The sequence below is a fragment of the Ictalurus punctatus genome, chromosome 8, assembly GCF_001660625.3.
Source record: "Ictalurus punctatus breed USDA103 chromosome 8, Coco_2.0, whole genome shotgun sequence".
In the NCBI taxonomy this organism is placed as follows: Eukaryota; Metazoa; Chordata; class Actinopteri; order Siluriformes; family Ictaluridae; genus Ictalurus; species Ictalurus punctatus.
Genome location: NC_030423.2, coordinates 12666403 through 12684732, shown reverse-complemented (window position 1 = coordinate 12684732; position 18330 = coordinate 12666403). Strand labels below are relative to the sequence as shown.

At 40.2% G+C, this 18330-nt stretch overlaps 1 protein-coding gene across 2 annotated transcripts in view; it reads right to left on the bottom strand.

Annotated features, from left to right (window-relative positions):
• LOC108269042 (serine/threonine-protein phosphatase 2A 55 kDa regulatory subunit B beta isoform) overlaps positions 1-12807 on the bottom strand; it is a 56701-nt gene extending 43894 nt beyond the window's left edge. The window contains exon 1 of one of the 2 annotated variants that reach the window (XM_017474541.3): positions 12471-12807. In XM_017474541.3, coding sequence (XP_017330030.1) covers positions 12471-12549 — 79 coding nt within the window. In that variant the 5' untranslated portion in view covers positions 12550-12807. The remainder of the gene's footprint in view (positions 1-12470) is intronic. The other variant, XM_017474542.3, reaches the window with a different exon arrangement.
• Positions 12808-18330: the final 5523 nt, after the last annotated feature.

Here is an 18330-nt window from a genome sequence, read left to right as displayed (position 1 = left end):
TTGTGTAGGAGTGAACAGGAAATTATGTAATGAGCGTCATAGGACAATGAACAGGAACATTCTGGGTTGAATGGCCTCACACACACACACACACACACACACACACACACACACGCATTTAAAAAACAAACAGTAAAAGTTGGGGAGGAGAAAAGAAGTCAAGAAAATGCACACACACACAAATGAACAAAAGCATACATACATGCACACACACACGTTTACACATTTGTCTTACTATTCTTATAAGGACCTTCCGTTGACATAATTATTCAGCTACCTGATGCCACAACCAAATCTAACCACAACCTTAACCTCAGTAAGCAAAAATAAACCTTTTGGTTCTTCTAGCTTTTAAAATAAAAGCTGCAGGGTTTTTTTTACGCAGTTTTCCTCTTGAGGACTAAGCCAAATATCCACGAGGTCAAAACTGTCAGATATTACTGTATTATCCTTGTGTGAAGACATACACATACACACACTCAAACACACTCATACACACACACTTACACACACATACACACGGTCACATGCTAAAACATCATTTAACAAGTGATGTCCTTGAGCCGAGTCCTTAGGGAGATGTAAATAGAAGCTCTCAGAGATCAGGCCTTCCCACTGAGTCAGCAATTCCCCACATTACACGCCAGTCATGCCTCTCTCTCACGCACACACATACAAAGACACCCCTCTGGCTCAAACAGCCTGTTTGACTCAAACTCACCCTTGTCACACATGCCTCCCTCATCACTCCCCCTGTACATCTGTACAGTGTTGCATAAGGTAGTGTGCAGCAGACAGGTTTACACTGGAGCTGCTATTAACTGGGATGTGCTATTGATCAAAGCTCTGGGGAAACACAGACCCGAATCAATGACGCTGTGCAGGTCTCTGCTGCCGAGAACACGGATGTAAAATGTCATTTAAGCTCCAGTTTCTCACTCAATTCAGCAATGTGTTTAACAGCGGGATGGCTGAAGCCAAGACAATGCAGGAGGATGTGTGACAAACAAAAATTAGATTTAGCCCACAACTCCTACGTGAAGAAAATAAATCCGATATCGGACAAGTGTTTATAATTCCCACAACCCTTTTGTAAACTTCTTGACCGAAGAAAAGACATTTGCAAGCTGAGGCTAAGTTACTAGATCTGTTTATGTCTCAGCATGATGTCAATACTAATAGAATCTCACACAACATATGATGCTCACAAACACTCACTCAAGCACTTGTATCCATGTCTAATATTACGCACACCAACTTGCCCAAGCACCCTTTCCTTAGTGTTGCTTATGATTACTATTCACCCCCCCAACACACACACACACACAGCGTCAGAGTTCCGGCTGTGTTGGCTAGCTGTTAGAGTTTCCTGGAAACAGACAGAGGGTGACGTCCAAGTCCACTCTCTTCCAGCAACTTCTTTTAGATTCACATGCTAATATTTTTAAGAGCACAACCCTTTCAGAATTACGTTTATATGATACTACAGTATTATGACTGAAAATAATAACAAATATACGTGGATAAGTTCATTTTTTTTTCTGTAATTTAATTCAAAAAGTGGAACTTTCATATATTCTAGATTCACTAAACATAAAGTGAAATATTTCAAGCCTTTTTCTCTTTTAATCTTGATGATTACGGCTTACAGAAAAAAACCCAGCATCTCAAAATATTAGAATAAAGAATTTATGATACAGAAATGTCGACCCGAGAAGAGCTCTAATCAGCTAATTAACTCAAAACACCTGCAAAGGTTTCCTGAGCCTTTAATCTCTCAGTCTGGTTCAGTACACACAAACACAATCATGGGGAGGACGAGTAAAGTTTGCACTTCATTTGGAAATCAAGGTCCCAGAGTCTGGAGAAAGAGTGGAGAGGTACAGAATCCAAGTTGCTTGAAGTCTAGTGTGACGTTTCCACAGTCAGGGCTACCCCTGCCACCCCTTAGCTATGCCCAACAACTGTGTCCTTAAATGGACAGTATCTCCTTCCTGACATTTCTACTTCTTTGTAGACTGCAGGCTTTTCTGCTGTCGACACTTCACTGTACTAATGTTTTCAATCAGCCACCTCAAAAGGTATTGCCAAGTCATAGGATAAACAACTAAAGAAACAGCCTCTCACTCACTCATCTCCCTCACCCATCATTATTTACTGTCAAATTTAGTTTTGATCAATCCCCACCCACTAATCGGTTCAATTCTTTTTTTATTTATATGAAAATCCAGCTATACAAATTTAAATTTACATTTTTTATTTATCCCTAATTAACAAGCCAGACGAGATGACACGAGGAAGAAATCTTGAGAGGAACCAGACACAAAATGGATCCCACCCTCTTCTGGGTGACACTGGATAGTGCGATTATAAATAATTTCAGTCAAGTCTCCCCCGTCATACAACAGCTACCAACTGGGGAGACTGAAACCAGTCAACCACATCTTTTCAAACTGCTCCTCATGATGCATCACAGGGCGGCGTAAAACAGTCAGAAGAGCTCACAAATGTCTGCGATAGTGTCGCGTGAGTGACAGGGGAGAGAGAGTATGCCGTCCCTCCTACCCATAGAGCACGGCCAATTTTGCTCTCTAGGACTTCTGGCCAAGGATGGCTGAGGATTCAAACATGCTAATAATGGGATCTCTGGATGAAAAGCCAATCACTTTTCTATTTCCAGAATTTTCATTCACACTTAACCACTTGCCAGTTAATTATCACTGATTTCCTGTGTAAAAGTATGTGTGCAAAAGGAGCTCTGGAGGAAAATGTAGAAACTGAACCTCTTAAAGGAAATAAGGGAAACCAGCACCTCTTTTGAGAAGTACTATTGTGAGTATACAGACAGCCAGGTGCTGTGGAGAGGTGTTTTTGTATGGGTACAATGTTTGTCTGTAGTCTAGGCTATAAGGGCTATCACTCTACATTCCAAGCTCTGCTGTGCGAGTTTCTGCTTCACATTTTTGCTGTTTATTTAAAGCTGGTTTTCTGTTTCTCCTCCTCCTCCTCCTCTTGCCTCTGCCCTCGGTTCTTTGTAATATAGCCTACAGTGCAATAATTCCGGCTCAACGTATTAATAAAACTAATTCAAGAATGCTTTGACTGGGCAAGTGGGTTAAGAAAAAGTGCACATACACATAAGTCTGTGCTAGTTGTGTGCATGTAAACATAACTGTGTATATGAATGTCTTTATGTAGGTATTACAAACTGGTCTCTCTTGTTTCCCAGGCAGAAACGCAGAGAGAAAGAATGAGAGAAAATATTTAAAGCTTTAAGAGACCTAAAATCAAAATGGACCCCACTGCCCTACCCTTTAATTTTTGGTTATCACACAGTGTTTGACTGAAGCTCTGACTTATTGAGTGTGTACTAGACATGCTCTAAAGAGGACACACTGCTGCCCTTGTCCTTGGTGCTGAATGTCATCAATACTGTCTGAAATGTGTGGTAAACAATTAGTGCTCCTGAATGTGATTACTATGCATTGTAAACTGCAAATGTATTTGTTTATTGTTCAGAAAATGCCATATACAGTGGATATAAAAAGGTCACATCCCAGTCAAAATCGCAGGTTTCTGTCAAGTAAAAAAACAACCCAAGATAATCCATGAGATCCATCCATGTGATAATCCATGATTTTTTTCTTTCTTTAATTTGATATGGCAACCAACAAAATTCATATGAAAAACACATAGAAATGTTTTGTGGTTTGTTTTTGTTTTTTTTTGGGGGGGGGGGGCACACCTTACAATAACTTGGTTTGCACACCCTTGTATAATGGGGCATGTGACTGTGCTCAGAATTAAACAAGCAATCTCATTCACAAACTCACGTTCAAAAGAAATCATCAGAGAGTTGTTATCAATAAAGTGATTCTGATTAACCCCATATAAAGATCAGCTGTTTCTGTAGGATTTTCTTCACATCTTCTTGCTTCATCCGACTGCTGAAGTCATGGTCTGCAAAGCGTACAGAGCATCTCATCATCAAATGGTACTGATTAGGAGACAGAGAGGTACGGAAGAATTTCCAAAACATTAGATGTACCATGGAACACCATGAAGGCCATCATGAACAAATGAAGAAAATGGTGCACTACATCAACCAAGAACAGTATGCCCCTCCAAAATTGAGTATTGAAATTGAGCAGTATTGAAGGAGCTACATAGAAATATCTGGCCACTCAGTCACTTTGACTCACAAAAATCATTTGTATTCTTCACATATCTGGGCTGTGGGATAGAGTGGCTAGACAGAAGCCATTTCTCACGAAATACTGTGTTATGAACTAATGAAACCAACGATTTTGGGCAGAGTTTTAATACATATGTTCGGCGCAAAAACAAGACCACTTATCACCCAAAGAACACCAAACCCATGGTGAAGTGTGGTGGTGGCAGCATCGTGCTATGAGGCTGCTTTTCTTAAGCTGGGTCTTGGGCTCTAGTCAAGATAGAGGGAAAAATGGATAGCTCCAAATATGCCTACATGCCTCTGTTAGGCAGCTGGAGGGAGATGAAGAAAAATTTCACATTCCAGCAGGATAATGACCCAAATCAACAAATAAATGGCTGCAGAAGAAGAAAATTTGGAATGTTTTGGAACCGCCCAGTCCAGATTAAAAATCCTATCATAAACCTGTGCAATGAATTGAAGAGGACTGTGCAAAAAGAAAAGATCCCCCCACAATTTGACAGATCTGGAGCTCTGACTGAGTGTTGTATTAAAAGCAAAAGGTGCTTTAACAAAGTATTAGTTAAGGGGTATACAAAGTCGCACAAACACCGTTTTTCTTTTTCTTTTATTCCCCTTTTCTCTTTATTATTCACTTGAATTTTGTTGCTTGCTATAAGACATTAAAAGATCTGCCATGAATTATCTTCATTATTTTTTTTTATTTTTTTTAATATCACAACAACCCGCAATTTTAACAGGGGAGTGTACAGTTTTTTTTACATCCACTGTACCTCTATTTTTCAGTTCATCTACAAAGAATCACAAGATGTTAAAATTAACATGCGTGTATCATCAAAGCAAGACAACAATCCAACACCTAATACAAATTTGCTTTATCATGACCCCTCTCTGTCTCTGGACCTTATGTGAAGAAGGTAGGCTTGTTTGATTATTGACTTTCCCCCTATAATATTGCAATATACCATTTTAAAATATCACGAACAATATAATCATTTTGCCATTCTGAACTAAAAATCCATATCATTGTGTTTTTCCCCTTCACGATGATGAGTCAGAAGACTGCGGAATGGGTGGCATTTATTCTAGTCAGTTTTACTTCCACAGACGAAAACAAAAACAGCTAATGCACTAAAAAAAAAAAAAGGGTGAAACGCCATTATTCTGAGGCACCCACACTCACAGCCTTAACCCCAAAACTACAATAGCCATAATACAGTGCTAAACACCTATATAATATAATTAGTGATAAACATCACTAGAAATCATGTAGGGATGATCCTACTGCATCACGCAAGCCTATACGAAGGCAGTGCATAAAATCTAAAGCACAAACAGATGCGAGGAAGATTGATGAATATTACGACAGCATCACTCCATATACCGCTCAGAGGATGCCTGGACATACAAGGTATTAGAGAATATTTATATCACATTATCCCTGTGTCCGTGTGGGTTTCCTCCATGTTCCTCTCCCTTCCAAAAACACGAAAGTATTCCCAGTCTAGGCCCAGGATGTGACCCTGACCAGGATAAAGCAGTTACTCAAGAAGGGGAGATTCAAACTGGGGAGATTCAAACTGAAATCAACAGAAGGGGAGATTCAAACTGAAATCACTTTGTTGTTGTCCCCCCCGCCATTATCTCAATGAAAGATACAACAATGAAAGAACAGGTGTAAAACACAATGCCTTGCTATAAAATGCCTTCTCCATTTCATCTTAAGGGTATAAAAAACTTTTGCACATAACTGTATAATGCAGTAATTCACCATCTATGATTTGAATGATATAAGAAGAAAAACTCTACACTTTGTCTGCGAAATGAAGGCAATCATTTCATATTATTGTATTACACAACGTGTTGCGTAATGTAGAATAATTGTATAATACGATAAGAACTGAAACAAAGTGCAGAGCGGGGACAAAAGTGTGCTCATCCAGACAGATCACTGACACACACTCTAATGTTCACAGAGACACACAAACGCACCAAGTAATGTGTTGTTCATTTTGAAGACTCCCCTATAAATGCAGCATTTTCTGAGAGGACGAGAAGAAGGAGACAGGGAGAGCGAGAAAGAAATTTTGTACCTTTGATAACCTGAGTGAACTACTAAAGAGCTAACAAACTACAAAAGATTTTTAAAAACAAGAGCGTGGGTGGCCGCAGAGGTGTCGTGTATAATTTTGCTGATTCATTTGCTGCTTCTAGTCACAGGTCCAGCAGAGCCCTTCTCAGAACCGAGTGTTCTACATAGGACAGACAATAGAGCTCCTTATCTCTGAACACTGCTGCTGAGCCTCTCAAACTAAAGCATTTAGAATGAGATTAAATATAGCTAGCCTTGGTGAGTCCCTACCTCGCTTACTCTCATCTCCTCTGGAGTGTCTCTAAATCAACTGACCTGGTGTGAGCCTGCTTTCATAAAGCAGTACTTTCACTGCAGATTTTCCTGTCTCATTGTACACAAAAAAAAAAACTCCTCGGCAGTGGTGTAGTCTATAGACTTGCCACAGCTCCAGCAACCCCCATCACCACATACATACACACACACATTGATCAGACAGGCTTGATCAAGCAGCAGTGGCAGCTCGTCCATAGTGGCAGGTAGAACCCACCATATACAATCAGACGTTCAACAAGGTCCTCATTCACAACTCCATATGCTATAAATTACTTTAAAAAATATGACTTACTAGGGCTGCAACTAAAGATTATTTTCATGAATGATTAATCAGCTGATTATTTTTTCAGATTAATCAGATGGGGGGGGGGGCTTTCAGTACCACGATTTTCATTTATTTAAAATAAAATCCACAAATTGAATGTTACAAATATACAATGCAGACTAAAATTTACATTAATTGTTTGTCCAATTATGTGTGTATATATATATAAGTTTATATTATATATAAGTATTTATGCATTATTTTTTATGGGTGCACAAAAAAGCAATGATAATTAAAGTACAGTCCTAAATTAATAATAAAATCCCTTTCACTGCGCCTGATGGTTTCTATGACTCACTGTCTTTAAGCATATTGTTTCGCTCATGTTTACTTTGATTGTACCATTTTAATTTGACATTACAGATCTCACCTATCACCACATCTACACGTTAATGGCGCTAACGTTAATGCTTTTGTAGCATTGTAGCATTTTTCAGTTTGGAATGTTGAATGCAAGTCAGTCCTTCTTGTTCAACATCAGTGCCTGTCCTCACTAATGTGCTTTTGTGTGAATGTCCCAAAAATTCCCACAGACACACTCCAAAATCTTGTTGAAACCCCTGCCAGAAGAGGGGAGGCTGTTACTGCCGCAAAGGGTAATAGGTGGGGATCGGGCGGGGTGTGCCCATGGTTTTGGAATGGGATGTCCAACAAGCTCGTATAGGTGTTGTGGTCTGGTGGACACATATTTGTGGCCATATAGTGCATTTCGCAAAGATAGGAAGAGGGAAATATCTGTTAATCAGAAATTCGCATGCAGCATTGTGAGTTCCCGTTTGGTTTTCGAGATGTAGTTGGGCTAGAAATTTTGCTGAAACCTGGTAGCCCTGGTTAATGATATTACCTCTTCTGTGTGCACCTCAGACTTTGTGACAGGAAACACATCTGCTATATCAAACACAGTTAAACAAAGAAAAACTGCTCAAATCGAGCTGCTAGACTGTATACTGAATCACTCTATGCTGTTGACTCTTAAGCATATTATGGGGTTGCTCTAAAAATTGCACTACAAAGTGGCTTATTGCGTAAGTCAAGTGTGACAGCCTCTTGATTTAATTTTGTTTGAGGCCACATCATTATTAATACCAATATCTATGTTCACACTCTGAGAGGTAAACAGCTAAAGTAGCTAAATAGCTAATAAAATACAAGTTCTTGTTGAAAGCTTCTGCTTTTTTCATCTGGTGTGTGATGGTCACATTGACGTGCATAATAAAGTCATTTTATTCACATAACATTTCTGTAATACTGAGTAAATCCGCGCTGCATCCCATAATGGACTACTTTACTAAATAATACGTCGCTGCACAATTGGTGTCATTAGCATTTAGGCATAATATTTAGTGTGCATTGTGTGGTTTTGACACAATTCTTGAATTCTAAATGTGTACACTGGAGGTGTAAAGTACGCAGTGGAGGAAGCATGCAGCACAACCAAACTTATGAAGGGTTCCTCCTTGTAATAGCATTTTACCACTAGAGAGGGCAAAATTACAAAATCTTATAGCCTGCAGCCTTAAACGGTTAATCCTTTCCACAAGTGGTCACATGTAACCATTTCCATTTATGATTCTCATCCCCCTTTAAAAACCCTACACTGCACAATAAAATGACAACGGAAAATCATGTTGATCATATCAAAGCCAGCAATAATCCATCACTGGCTAAGTTAGCCTGCAGCTGTTGGAAACAACGAAAATGACTCCAGACAAACACAGAACACGACTGAATATACACTGAACCGTCATTACTCCTGAATGACAGTTATATTACCAGCACTTCCACCCTGGAAGGTTACTGACCAGAGCTCATTCAGGGACACACACACACACACAAATCAACTTTAAGACCTCACAGTGTCCACTGTAAAAACCCCTAAATTTATAAACCATTCTGTGGGTGCGAGCCTGAACCTTGAAGCACTGGCAGCTCTCTCAGCCCTCACTGTTGTGCTTTATTTGCCCAGGTTACTGCAGTAGCATATTAATTTAGGTCAGCCGCCCCACTCTGCTCCCCCTCACACCGTTCATTCACTTCCTGTAAAGAAAAACCAAAAGCGCACTTCATTACCCAGCTGAATGGGAAGGCAGACATGCTCTGCTTTTCCCTTAAAACCGGACACATCTTATTGTCCATCATCCTCATCATCCAGTTCTACAGACGGATGTAGATGAATGAATAAAAGGATGAATTAAAGGAGAAAAAAAAGCAGCATTTTGATGGCATGGTTTAGGTCCCACTTGTCTCTTTAGATGGAAGAGTCACTGCAAATCATTACGAAGCTATTCTGATGGTCTCTAATGGTCTCTTCCAGGATGGCAATGTCCCCATCCACAGAGCACGAGGGCTCACTAAATGATTTGGATGAAAATGATGCAAATCATATACTCTGGCCTTAACAATCACCAGATCTCAGCCCAACTGAACACCTATGGAACATCATGGAGCGCCATGTTAGGCAGCGTTCTCCACCACCATCATCAAAACAACAACTGAGGGAAAATCGTTAGGAAGAATGACATTCATCTCTCTGGTACAGTTCCATAGACTTGTAGAATCTACCTAAGGTGTATCGAAGCTCTTCTGGTGGCTTATGGTGTCCTAACACCTTACTAAAGAATGATCTGTTGGCTTTTCCTTTAATTTGTCAACTATCTGAGCACCAGGTTTGCTTGTCAGCACCGTCCTTAACCATTTCCGATTTTTGCTCATCATTATTCCTAGCAGGATGTTGCTAGCACCTACTTGGTGAAAGAACATACTAACAAACTGTGAGTCAGCTATACTTTGAGTTTATTAGTCCCCTGGTGTCTTTCTGATGACAGACCACATCAAACATTTCCACCAGGATAATCGAGCTTCAGTGAAAAATTTGTCCAGAAATGCACTGAATAACTGCAGTTACCAGACGGCTGATTCACATATGAACTACAAGGGCCTCTCTGCTTCAAATATACTCACTGACGTGTTTGTGTGTCACTTGGTGGGGGGGGGGGGGGGGGGGGGGGTTTAAACAGAGGACAATGAAAGGACCGTAGCTATTATTCAAACAACACAATAAATATCCTGCCCCTGAGAGCAGCACTGAAAACAATGTGCGATTCAATAACCACCTCACAGCCGGACATAGGAGTCAATATGAGTCATTTCAATTTGACCTCTTTATGGTCTCTATGGTCAGACCCACAGGTTCGTTAGTAATGTCTCAAACCAAGACGATCAAACTCCATCGCCAAAAAAAGAAAGTAACTGTAACGACAGCTTCGCAGCATACTATATAACAATCGTATGACTGAATTGTTAATACACAAAAGTACCACATGAGAGCATGATACTTTGTCATAGCCTATTTATTCTCTGCTGTTATTTTACTAAGAACTCCAGAAAACCTCGGTTGAGACACAGCACACCCCCAAAGCATGCACTGTCACATGTTTTTGTAACAAGTCATCTGTTTAAGCTTGCTTCTAGCCAGTGTGAGAAGGGAAACAGAATGGAAACTACTTTGTGTGCAGACTTCACAAGCACAATAAATACAACTGTATTACATGTAAAAATGTAGGTACAGTAAGAACGGGGACTTCAGTTTGGAGGTAGGTCAATAATTACTTATTTTGTTGCTGGACAACTAGAGTAATTATTTTCCCTGCCTCTATTATTACATAAATATTAAAACTCATAATCAAAGCTATTCACCAGCCTTTAAGGGTTTTGTGAGTCTTGTGAGATTAAAGATTTCTTAAAGAACTGATTGAGAATGCGAAGTTTGACCTTTAAAATGCACAACACAGCACACCAAAACCAAGAGAATTCAATACAAAGTACGGTACTCATACCACAAGTCACAAGCTGTACATGTGCATGTTCACACAAACCAGGCTCAAAATATAATGATTTCCTCTCTCTCTGGCTCTGCATTCAGTTTAGACACCCTGGTCATAAGGTCATGAGTAGGCACTCTGGGATCCATGGTTTTATCTTCTCTCTTTGCTCTTCCCTGATTATTCATCAGATTAAACTTCGCATCTTGTTAGCAGGAGCTAATACCAATAAATGTAACTTCTAAAGCAAAAAGACAAAACAAATAACACATCAAGCACTCTTAACAGAATCGACCTCTTAACAGAATAATCCTCTCTCTCGAAAAAAAACTCACAGCAGTCTTAATATGTAATGTTCGTTCCTACGAAGATTCCTTCATTCCTTTCATCAAAATATAATACTGACAAATTGTTTTAATCACTCACAATGTGCTAAATGTCATCCTCATGTTGAGTGCTCTCCTGTACTATATGCTGTGAATTATACATAAAACTTGTCTATTCATGTTGTAGTCTTGTATAGGTTTTTGTGTCCAACAACTAAGTATGGAATAAAGCATTATGGGGGAAAATTGCTGTTATAGGAAAATAACCAACTACATGGTGGCGTGAAGAATCGGTATTGTTACCAGCCTGAAGCTGATTAAACTGTATACCAATAACAGCACATCCCAAACAGCTTTATTTCTCTTACACTGCAGCAATTTGCAAAAGACTATTTTTTAGAAAAATTATTATTAAAGAAGGAAATGTAATATTTTTTATCTGTTTATAGTTACATTTGATGTGGAATGTGGAATGGTCATTAATGAGACACAAAAATGCTGCATCTTAGAGGAAAACAACAAAAAAGTGCTATGGTATGGGGGGAAAAAGGATAATAATAATAATAATGCAAAAAAAACAGGTCTAATTCATTCATTCATTCATTCGGCTTATGCTTCTCCTGGCTGGGGTCACGGTGGCAGCAAGCTGAGAAAGACAGACCAGACTTCTCTATCCTTGGTCACAGACTGCAGCTCCTTCTTGGGAATCCACACATATTCCCTGGCCAACTCTGAGACATAATCTCTCCATCGGGTACTGGGTCTGCCCCGGGATCTCCATCCTGTGAGATGTGCCTGATTCAGCTCCTTGTAAGGTGCTCAAACAAATCTCAACTCTCTGGTTCCTCTCAATCTGGAGGAGCAGTGGCTCTACGATGATAGGGTAAGGAGCTTGACAATCACCAACATTAAGCCCTGCAACCCTGCGACGGAAGCTTGTTTCCACTGCTCGTACCAACCTTATTCTTTTGGTCACGATCCACAGCTCGTGGCTATAAGTGAGGACTTCATCTACAAACGAGAGCTTCATCCACAAACTGGGCTCCAGCTCCACCACTACAAACTGGTACAGAGGCTGCTGACCTTATCCGTTTGTCACTCTCACACTCTCTTTTTCCAGCACTTGTGCTTAAAATCCCAGGATACTTAAACTCCACCACCATGGGTAAGATGGAGCAGATCCACTTAAACTCCTCTACTTGAGTGAAGCTCACAAACACTACAAACTGTTTACGGATCAAGTCTCTCCTACATCTTTGGTTATAAAATAATGTCATGAGTATGATGATGCTTTGATTTTGCTGTAAAACTTCTCTAACGCAAATTTACAGCAACAACGTGTAGGGACGAACAATCTCAAACACGAGCGCGCGCACACACGCGCGCACTATCCTACCTTCGGCGTGGCAGGTGGAGGAAAGGATGATGCTCGGAGGTCGGAAGATGTACGGCAGGTAACGGGAGAAACATTTCATCTTTCCCCGGCTGTTTTTCGCTCTCTCAGGGCCGGCACGTCCCGCTGTGTGCTCCACATGAGCCGCGCTGTCGCTGAGTCCGTACACGACCAGGCATTGAAGAAAACACTCAGAGTTTGTGAAGCGTCGCGCGCAGTTAGCGGAAGTGTGAACCACCGCGGCTGTGTGTGTCCGTGTGTCCGTGTGTGTGTGTGTGTGTCCGTTAGCTGTGTTTTCCCCTCTCCTCTCCTCCCATCTCCGGTCTGGAGGTTGGACTGTTTAGCGACTTTCAGGGAGGGGCAGTTCAGGGGTTAGAGTTAATGTTGAGACGTGGGGCATCAGTTTGTGCCCCGTGACACAGCATGTAAACAGACTGACCGCCCCCCGGGGGTAAACAGTCTATATATTTATAATGCTTCCGTTCTGTGTTAGATTATTATCTCCGTTCAGAAATGTACAAACGTGTAGAACGCAGCTCGTTTTTAAATCATATCGTCACCTACATTAGGAAATTATATGTAAAATGCTCCAGAGTCGCTTCAAAGTTCGCCCAGTCAAATTCAAAGCAAAATAAATGGTGCCCTCTAGTGGTTGAATTTCATATTGTTTCTCGAGTTTAGTGTTTTGAGTGCGTCCTCACTGCAGCCTGTACCAAGTACACTTGGCTATATACATTATGTTATATATATATATATATATATATATATATATATATATATATATATATATATATATATATATATATATATATACACACATACACACATATGTATATTAGTACACTTCTAACTCCCTGTGCTGCTATAATAGGTGAATTTCCCTCATCCACTGCCTACTGGATGTTGTAACATTAACCCCATCCCTAAACATAACCACAGCCATAGTTGAATTACTTAGCGACAGATTTACTTACTGTATCTGCCTTTGCCAGCAAACAGGCTACAGTGAGGACCATGATGTAAAAGAAAACGTGATTCATCAGATCAGGCCACCTTCTTCCATTGCTCAATGGTCCAGTTCTGATGCTCACGTGTCCATTGGCGCTTTTGGTGGTGGACACAGATCAGCTTGGGCACTCTGTGATGCACTGTGTGTTCCGACACCTTTCTATCATAGCCAGCATTAACCTTTTCAGCAGTTTGTGCTACAGTAGCTCTTCTGTGGGATAGGAAAAGACGGGCCAGCCTTCGCTCCCCATGCGCCCATGACCCTATCGCCAGTTCACCGGTTGTCCTTCCTTGGTCCACTTTTAGTAGGTACTAACCACTGCATACTGGGAACACCCCACAAGACCTGCTGTTTTGAAGATGCTCTGACCCAGTCGTCTAGGTAATTACAATTTGGCCCTTGTCAAATAATGCTGCCTAATATATCCCACCCCTAGACAGGTGCCACTGTAATGAGATAATCAGTGAGTATTCACTTCACCTGTAAATGGTTTTACAGTTATGTCCGATTAGTGTATATTAAAATGTGCCCTGTAAAATAAATAAATAAATAAATCCCTAATCTTGGCAATTTATGGCCGTGAGTCACACATTACGCACACCAAGTCCAGTATGTAGACTGTAATCTTAGAAGTCTGTGTAAAATCTAGGAGTAAAAATATGTTGTAAAAGTTCTCAAAACTCCTCTTAGTAGAATACGACTTAATAGTACAATCTCAGAAAAAAGTACTAAACTGTATCATTCCTGGTCACTGCAGTACATGTAGTATCGTTCATATGGCCTTTGGAAAAAAAATATATATATGACACATAATTGCACTTTAAGGACCAGTGCTGTACCTTTTAATCATCCTTTAGAATAATCATTTAAACGTACACTTCATGCAACATTGCAGGTAAAAGATATACAAAGATACAAAAGATGTACCCTTGAGTCTTGCACCCCAGCAACAAGGAAAGGAATTTGTATAGTCTCACTGTTTTCTGAAATTGTAGAAGTAAATTTTAAGCATTTAGTACAACAGTTGTCTCTGCTTAAACTGGATCCCAACACCCAATTTTTATAGTAAGAACCAACAGACATGCATAAGAAGTAGTCTATACACAGAACACAATCACACCAGTGTTCGGTTCTTCGGTTGTTGGTAGATGTGAGGTGACTCATGGTTCATGCTTCAAATGAGTGTGTTATCAAAATACTGGACACTACACACAAATGAAGTAGTCTATTATTTCAATGGATAGCAAATGACTGTACTATCAATATTATATCAATATTGGTTTTTCCAAGAGTGGTGTGGACTCATTGGCTGAAATTGTTCAGTCTGGTTAGTTACTCCAGCAGGAAAAGAGATGGCCCGGGCCTCAAAACATAACAGCTAAAGAAATTATACTGTACATTAAACACTGAGTAATCAGTTAATTGATTGTGTGTGTGTTCATATTTACAATCCACATATTACATTTTTGAGATCAAATGAACAGAGCAGTGAGATGACCATGTGGCTCTAATGGCTGTGCCTCAAGCAACCATTTTCCATGGAATTAACACCACCATTACATGATTATTACCACAGATAATGGCACAGCAGTAGGCAAACCGTAGATGATGAATACAGTTGGATGCAGGTTTACTATTCCATCTAAAACTTACTGACTTGTTTTCACTTAGCACTTTGCACGAGTTGAGCTTACAGGCTGCTTAATTTATTTAGTTCAGGAAAATGCCTATACAGCTTAACTAGCAAGAGGTATTTTTCCATATGTGATTAAATTGCTTAGGAAAATGCACTAAATCCAATAAAATGTCCATCTATCCACCCATTTTCCGTACTTTTTATCCTTCACAGGGTCATGCAAGAGCCTGGAGCCTATCTCAGGGCAGTCAGGGCACAAGGCAGGGGACACCCTGGACAGGGTGCCAATACAACACCAGGCACAATCGCACACCCATTCACACACTACGGACAATTTGGAAATGTCAGTCAGCCCAAAATGCATGTCTTTGGAGAATTGTGGGGGGGTTGGGGCATGCAAACTCCACACATACAGGGCGGAGACAGGATTCGAGCACCCAACCCAGAGGTGTGAGGCAAACATGCTAACTGCTAACCACTATGCACCCCCAGACATCTGAATCCAAATGGGATGATAAAGGGGATAGCAATTTTACAAGAGGAAATTGCATCCCCATGCTTCTCCCCTTAAATCAAGCTCTGCTGTTAAAACAGTAGTTATTTTTTTAAGTTCAATATCCAAGTCTAAAGCAACTGTTTTGCCTACGCAGAAGACACCTTTAATGACCCATAAACTACACATTGCAATAGACATCGAGTGAGAAGAACCACTGTGGTGCTGTGAGAGTGGGTATAAGCTTTGTGAACAGGTGCCATCTGCTCTCATCCCTTGAGCATCAGCATATCAAAGAGTTGACTTCCTCTCTCTCTCTGTCTCACACACACACACAAACACACTCCTCCTCACTGCCTGACTCACTGTTGGAGGCCTTCACTGGCTTTTTAAAGGAAGCACTAAAACCTCAATGAATATTTATGAGCCACCAGGATTTCTAATTATAGATTGACAAAGATAAAGATACATACAGCTAGGAAAATATGGACCTTAATAATTATCAGCTAGAACTTACTGCTAAATTTCTTGGCTTTCATTTTGGCATAGCTTATTGAGTCTGTGTTTCTAAAATAGTACTTAGCCTTTATAGAATCTAAGTTATAGTCTAAGAGTCTAAGCTAAGTGATCATATAAGGTATGTATACTTCAGAGTTGTCATCACATCATTAAAGACTTTTTTTGTTGACTTTTTAGTCTTGGTTGAGTATTGTAGTCTGCATGGTGTAGAAGCCCCTATATTTTTTTTGACACACTCACGAATTATTAATTACTGATTAAGTTTCTCACTAACTTCTTCAGTGAAATAAAACATCCATCCATTTTCTGTACCACTTATCCTACGCAGGGGAGCCTGGAGCCTATCCCAGGGCATTCGGGGCACAAGGCAGGGGACACCCTGGAGGGGTTGCCAACACATCGCAGTACAAAATCACACACCCATTCACACACTACGGACAATTTGGAAATGCCAATCAGCGTACAAAACATATCTTTGGACTGGAGGGGAGGGGGGAACCCAGAGGAAAGCCCCAGAGCACGAAGAGAACATGCAAATTCCAAACAAAAAATGATATTTTTATTTTCAAAATGGTAACCCTTGTGTTCTGGACGCGATGGGTTTGTTCATGGGTCATACCGACTTTACGGAGCTGGGGTAGAAAATATATTTGAAATGACCAAACTTGAATGCATCTATGTTTTTGGGGAACATTAAAGCTACTAGCAGGCATGTATATACAAATAAGATATATAGTTAATGCATAGTTAATATAGAGTGAATTCGTACATAATACATAAGCTGAGTTCATTTCACTTTTTTAAAAAAAATCTGTTTTTCCCAGGTGAAAATGTCCCCAATATAGCCCGTATAATAGGGGTGTAGCAGATGTACCAGCAAGTAATACCTTGATTTCTTCATCTTAATAATATTAATACCTTAATAATATACCTTAATATAATAATAATAATAATAATAAGCCAATTACATAAAATATCATGTTGAATTTTTTTTTAGTATGGATTCACTTTAAGTTTTAGTTTAAACTGAACAGAACACAAGGGTTAAATATATACAGTGGCTAAATGTTAAAGGAGTTAGAGAGAGAGAGAGAGAATAGTCCCTTCTTACCTTCAGCTGTGTTCACTTCAGTCGGACCCTTCACTTGGGCAAAGCACCAGCTTCTCTCCTCCGCACTGCCTCCGCGTCCTCGATTATTCAGAGCAGGAGAGAAATCCCAGTCAGTACCAGCAGGAAATCCCCTAAACATTACATGCACATCTACATGTGTCTTACCAAGCATGGCTTTCTCTTCGTCTTCAGCCGTTTAGTGTTTACTCTACTCCAGCACTCAAGAAAATGATGAGGACATGAGGAATGATTGAGATGTTATTTCCACACAGTGCTGCTCCACGTCACAGATATTTGCATCCTCATTAATCACCATTCACCACGTGGATGATATCAAGGTGTTGCCTCCCCCCTGAACTGTTCTGTAAGTAGGACTGTAGGGCTGTATGATCCTCTGTGCACACTCGAGACGTGGAAATCATTTCTGTTTCTTAATCAGGAAGCTGCTTCATTTCCACTGAACTGCACTCAGTTCTAACCAACCCTCTGATTATTTTTCTTTTCACTCAGCCTATCTTTATTATTACTGTGCTTTCACTGTCACACTCACGCTTTTCTAACCACCTGTTGAGAAAAAAAAAGAAATCAGATCAATAACGATGGTATTAATTTATCTAAAAAACACACATACACACCCTCATACTGTGTTGTTTTCCCCTCATTTCATTATACTATATTATATATTGTATTTTGAATATTGTTTTCTTATTGTATGTTTTTTATTCAATTCATCCATCCATCCATTTTCTGTAGCGTTTATCCTACAGTGCACAGTGTCGCAGGGAGCCTGGAGTTTATCCCAGGGAAATTGGGTGGGGGGTGGGGGACACCCTGGACGGGGTGCCAACCTGGTCACAATCGCATACCTATTCACACACTACGGACAATATGGAAATGCTGATCACCTTACAACGCATGTCTTTGGACTGGGGGAGGAAACCGGAGTACCTGGAGGGAAACCCTGAAGCATAGGTAGAACATGCAAGCTCCACAAACACAGGGTGAAGGCAGGATTAGAACCGCAAACCCTGGAGGCGCAAGGCAAACATGCTAACCACTAAGCCACCATGCCCCCCTGTATTTTTATAATACTAT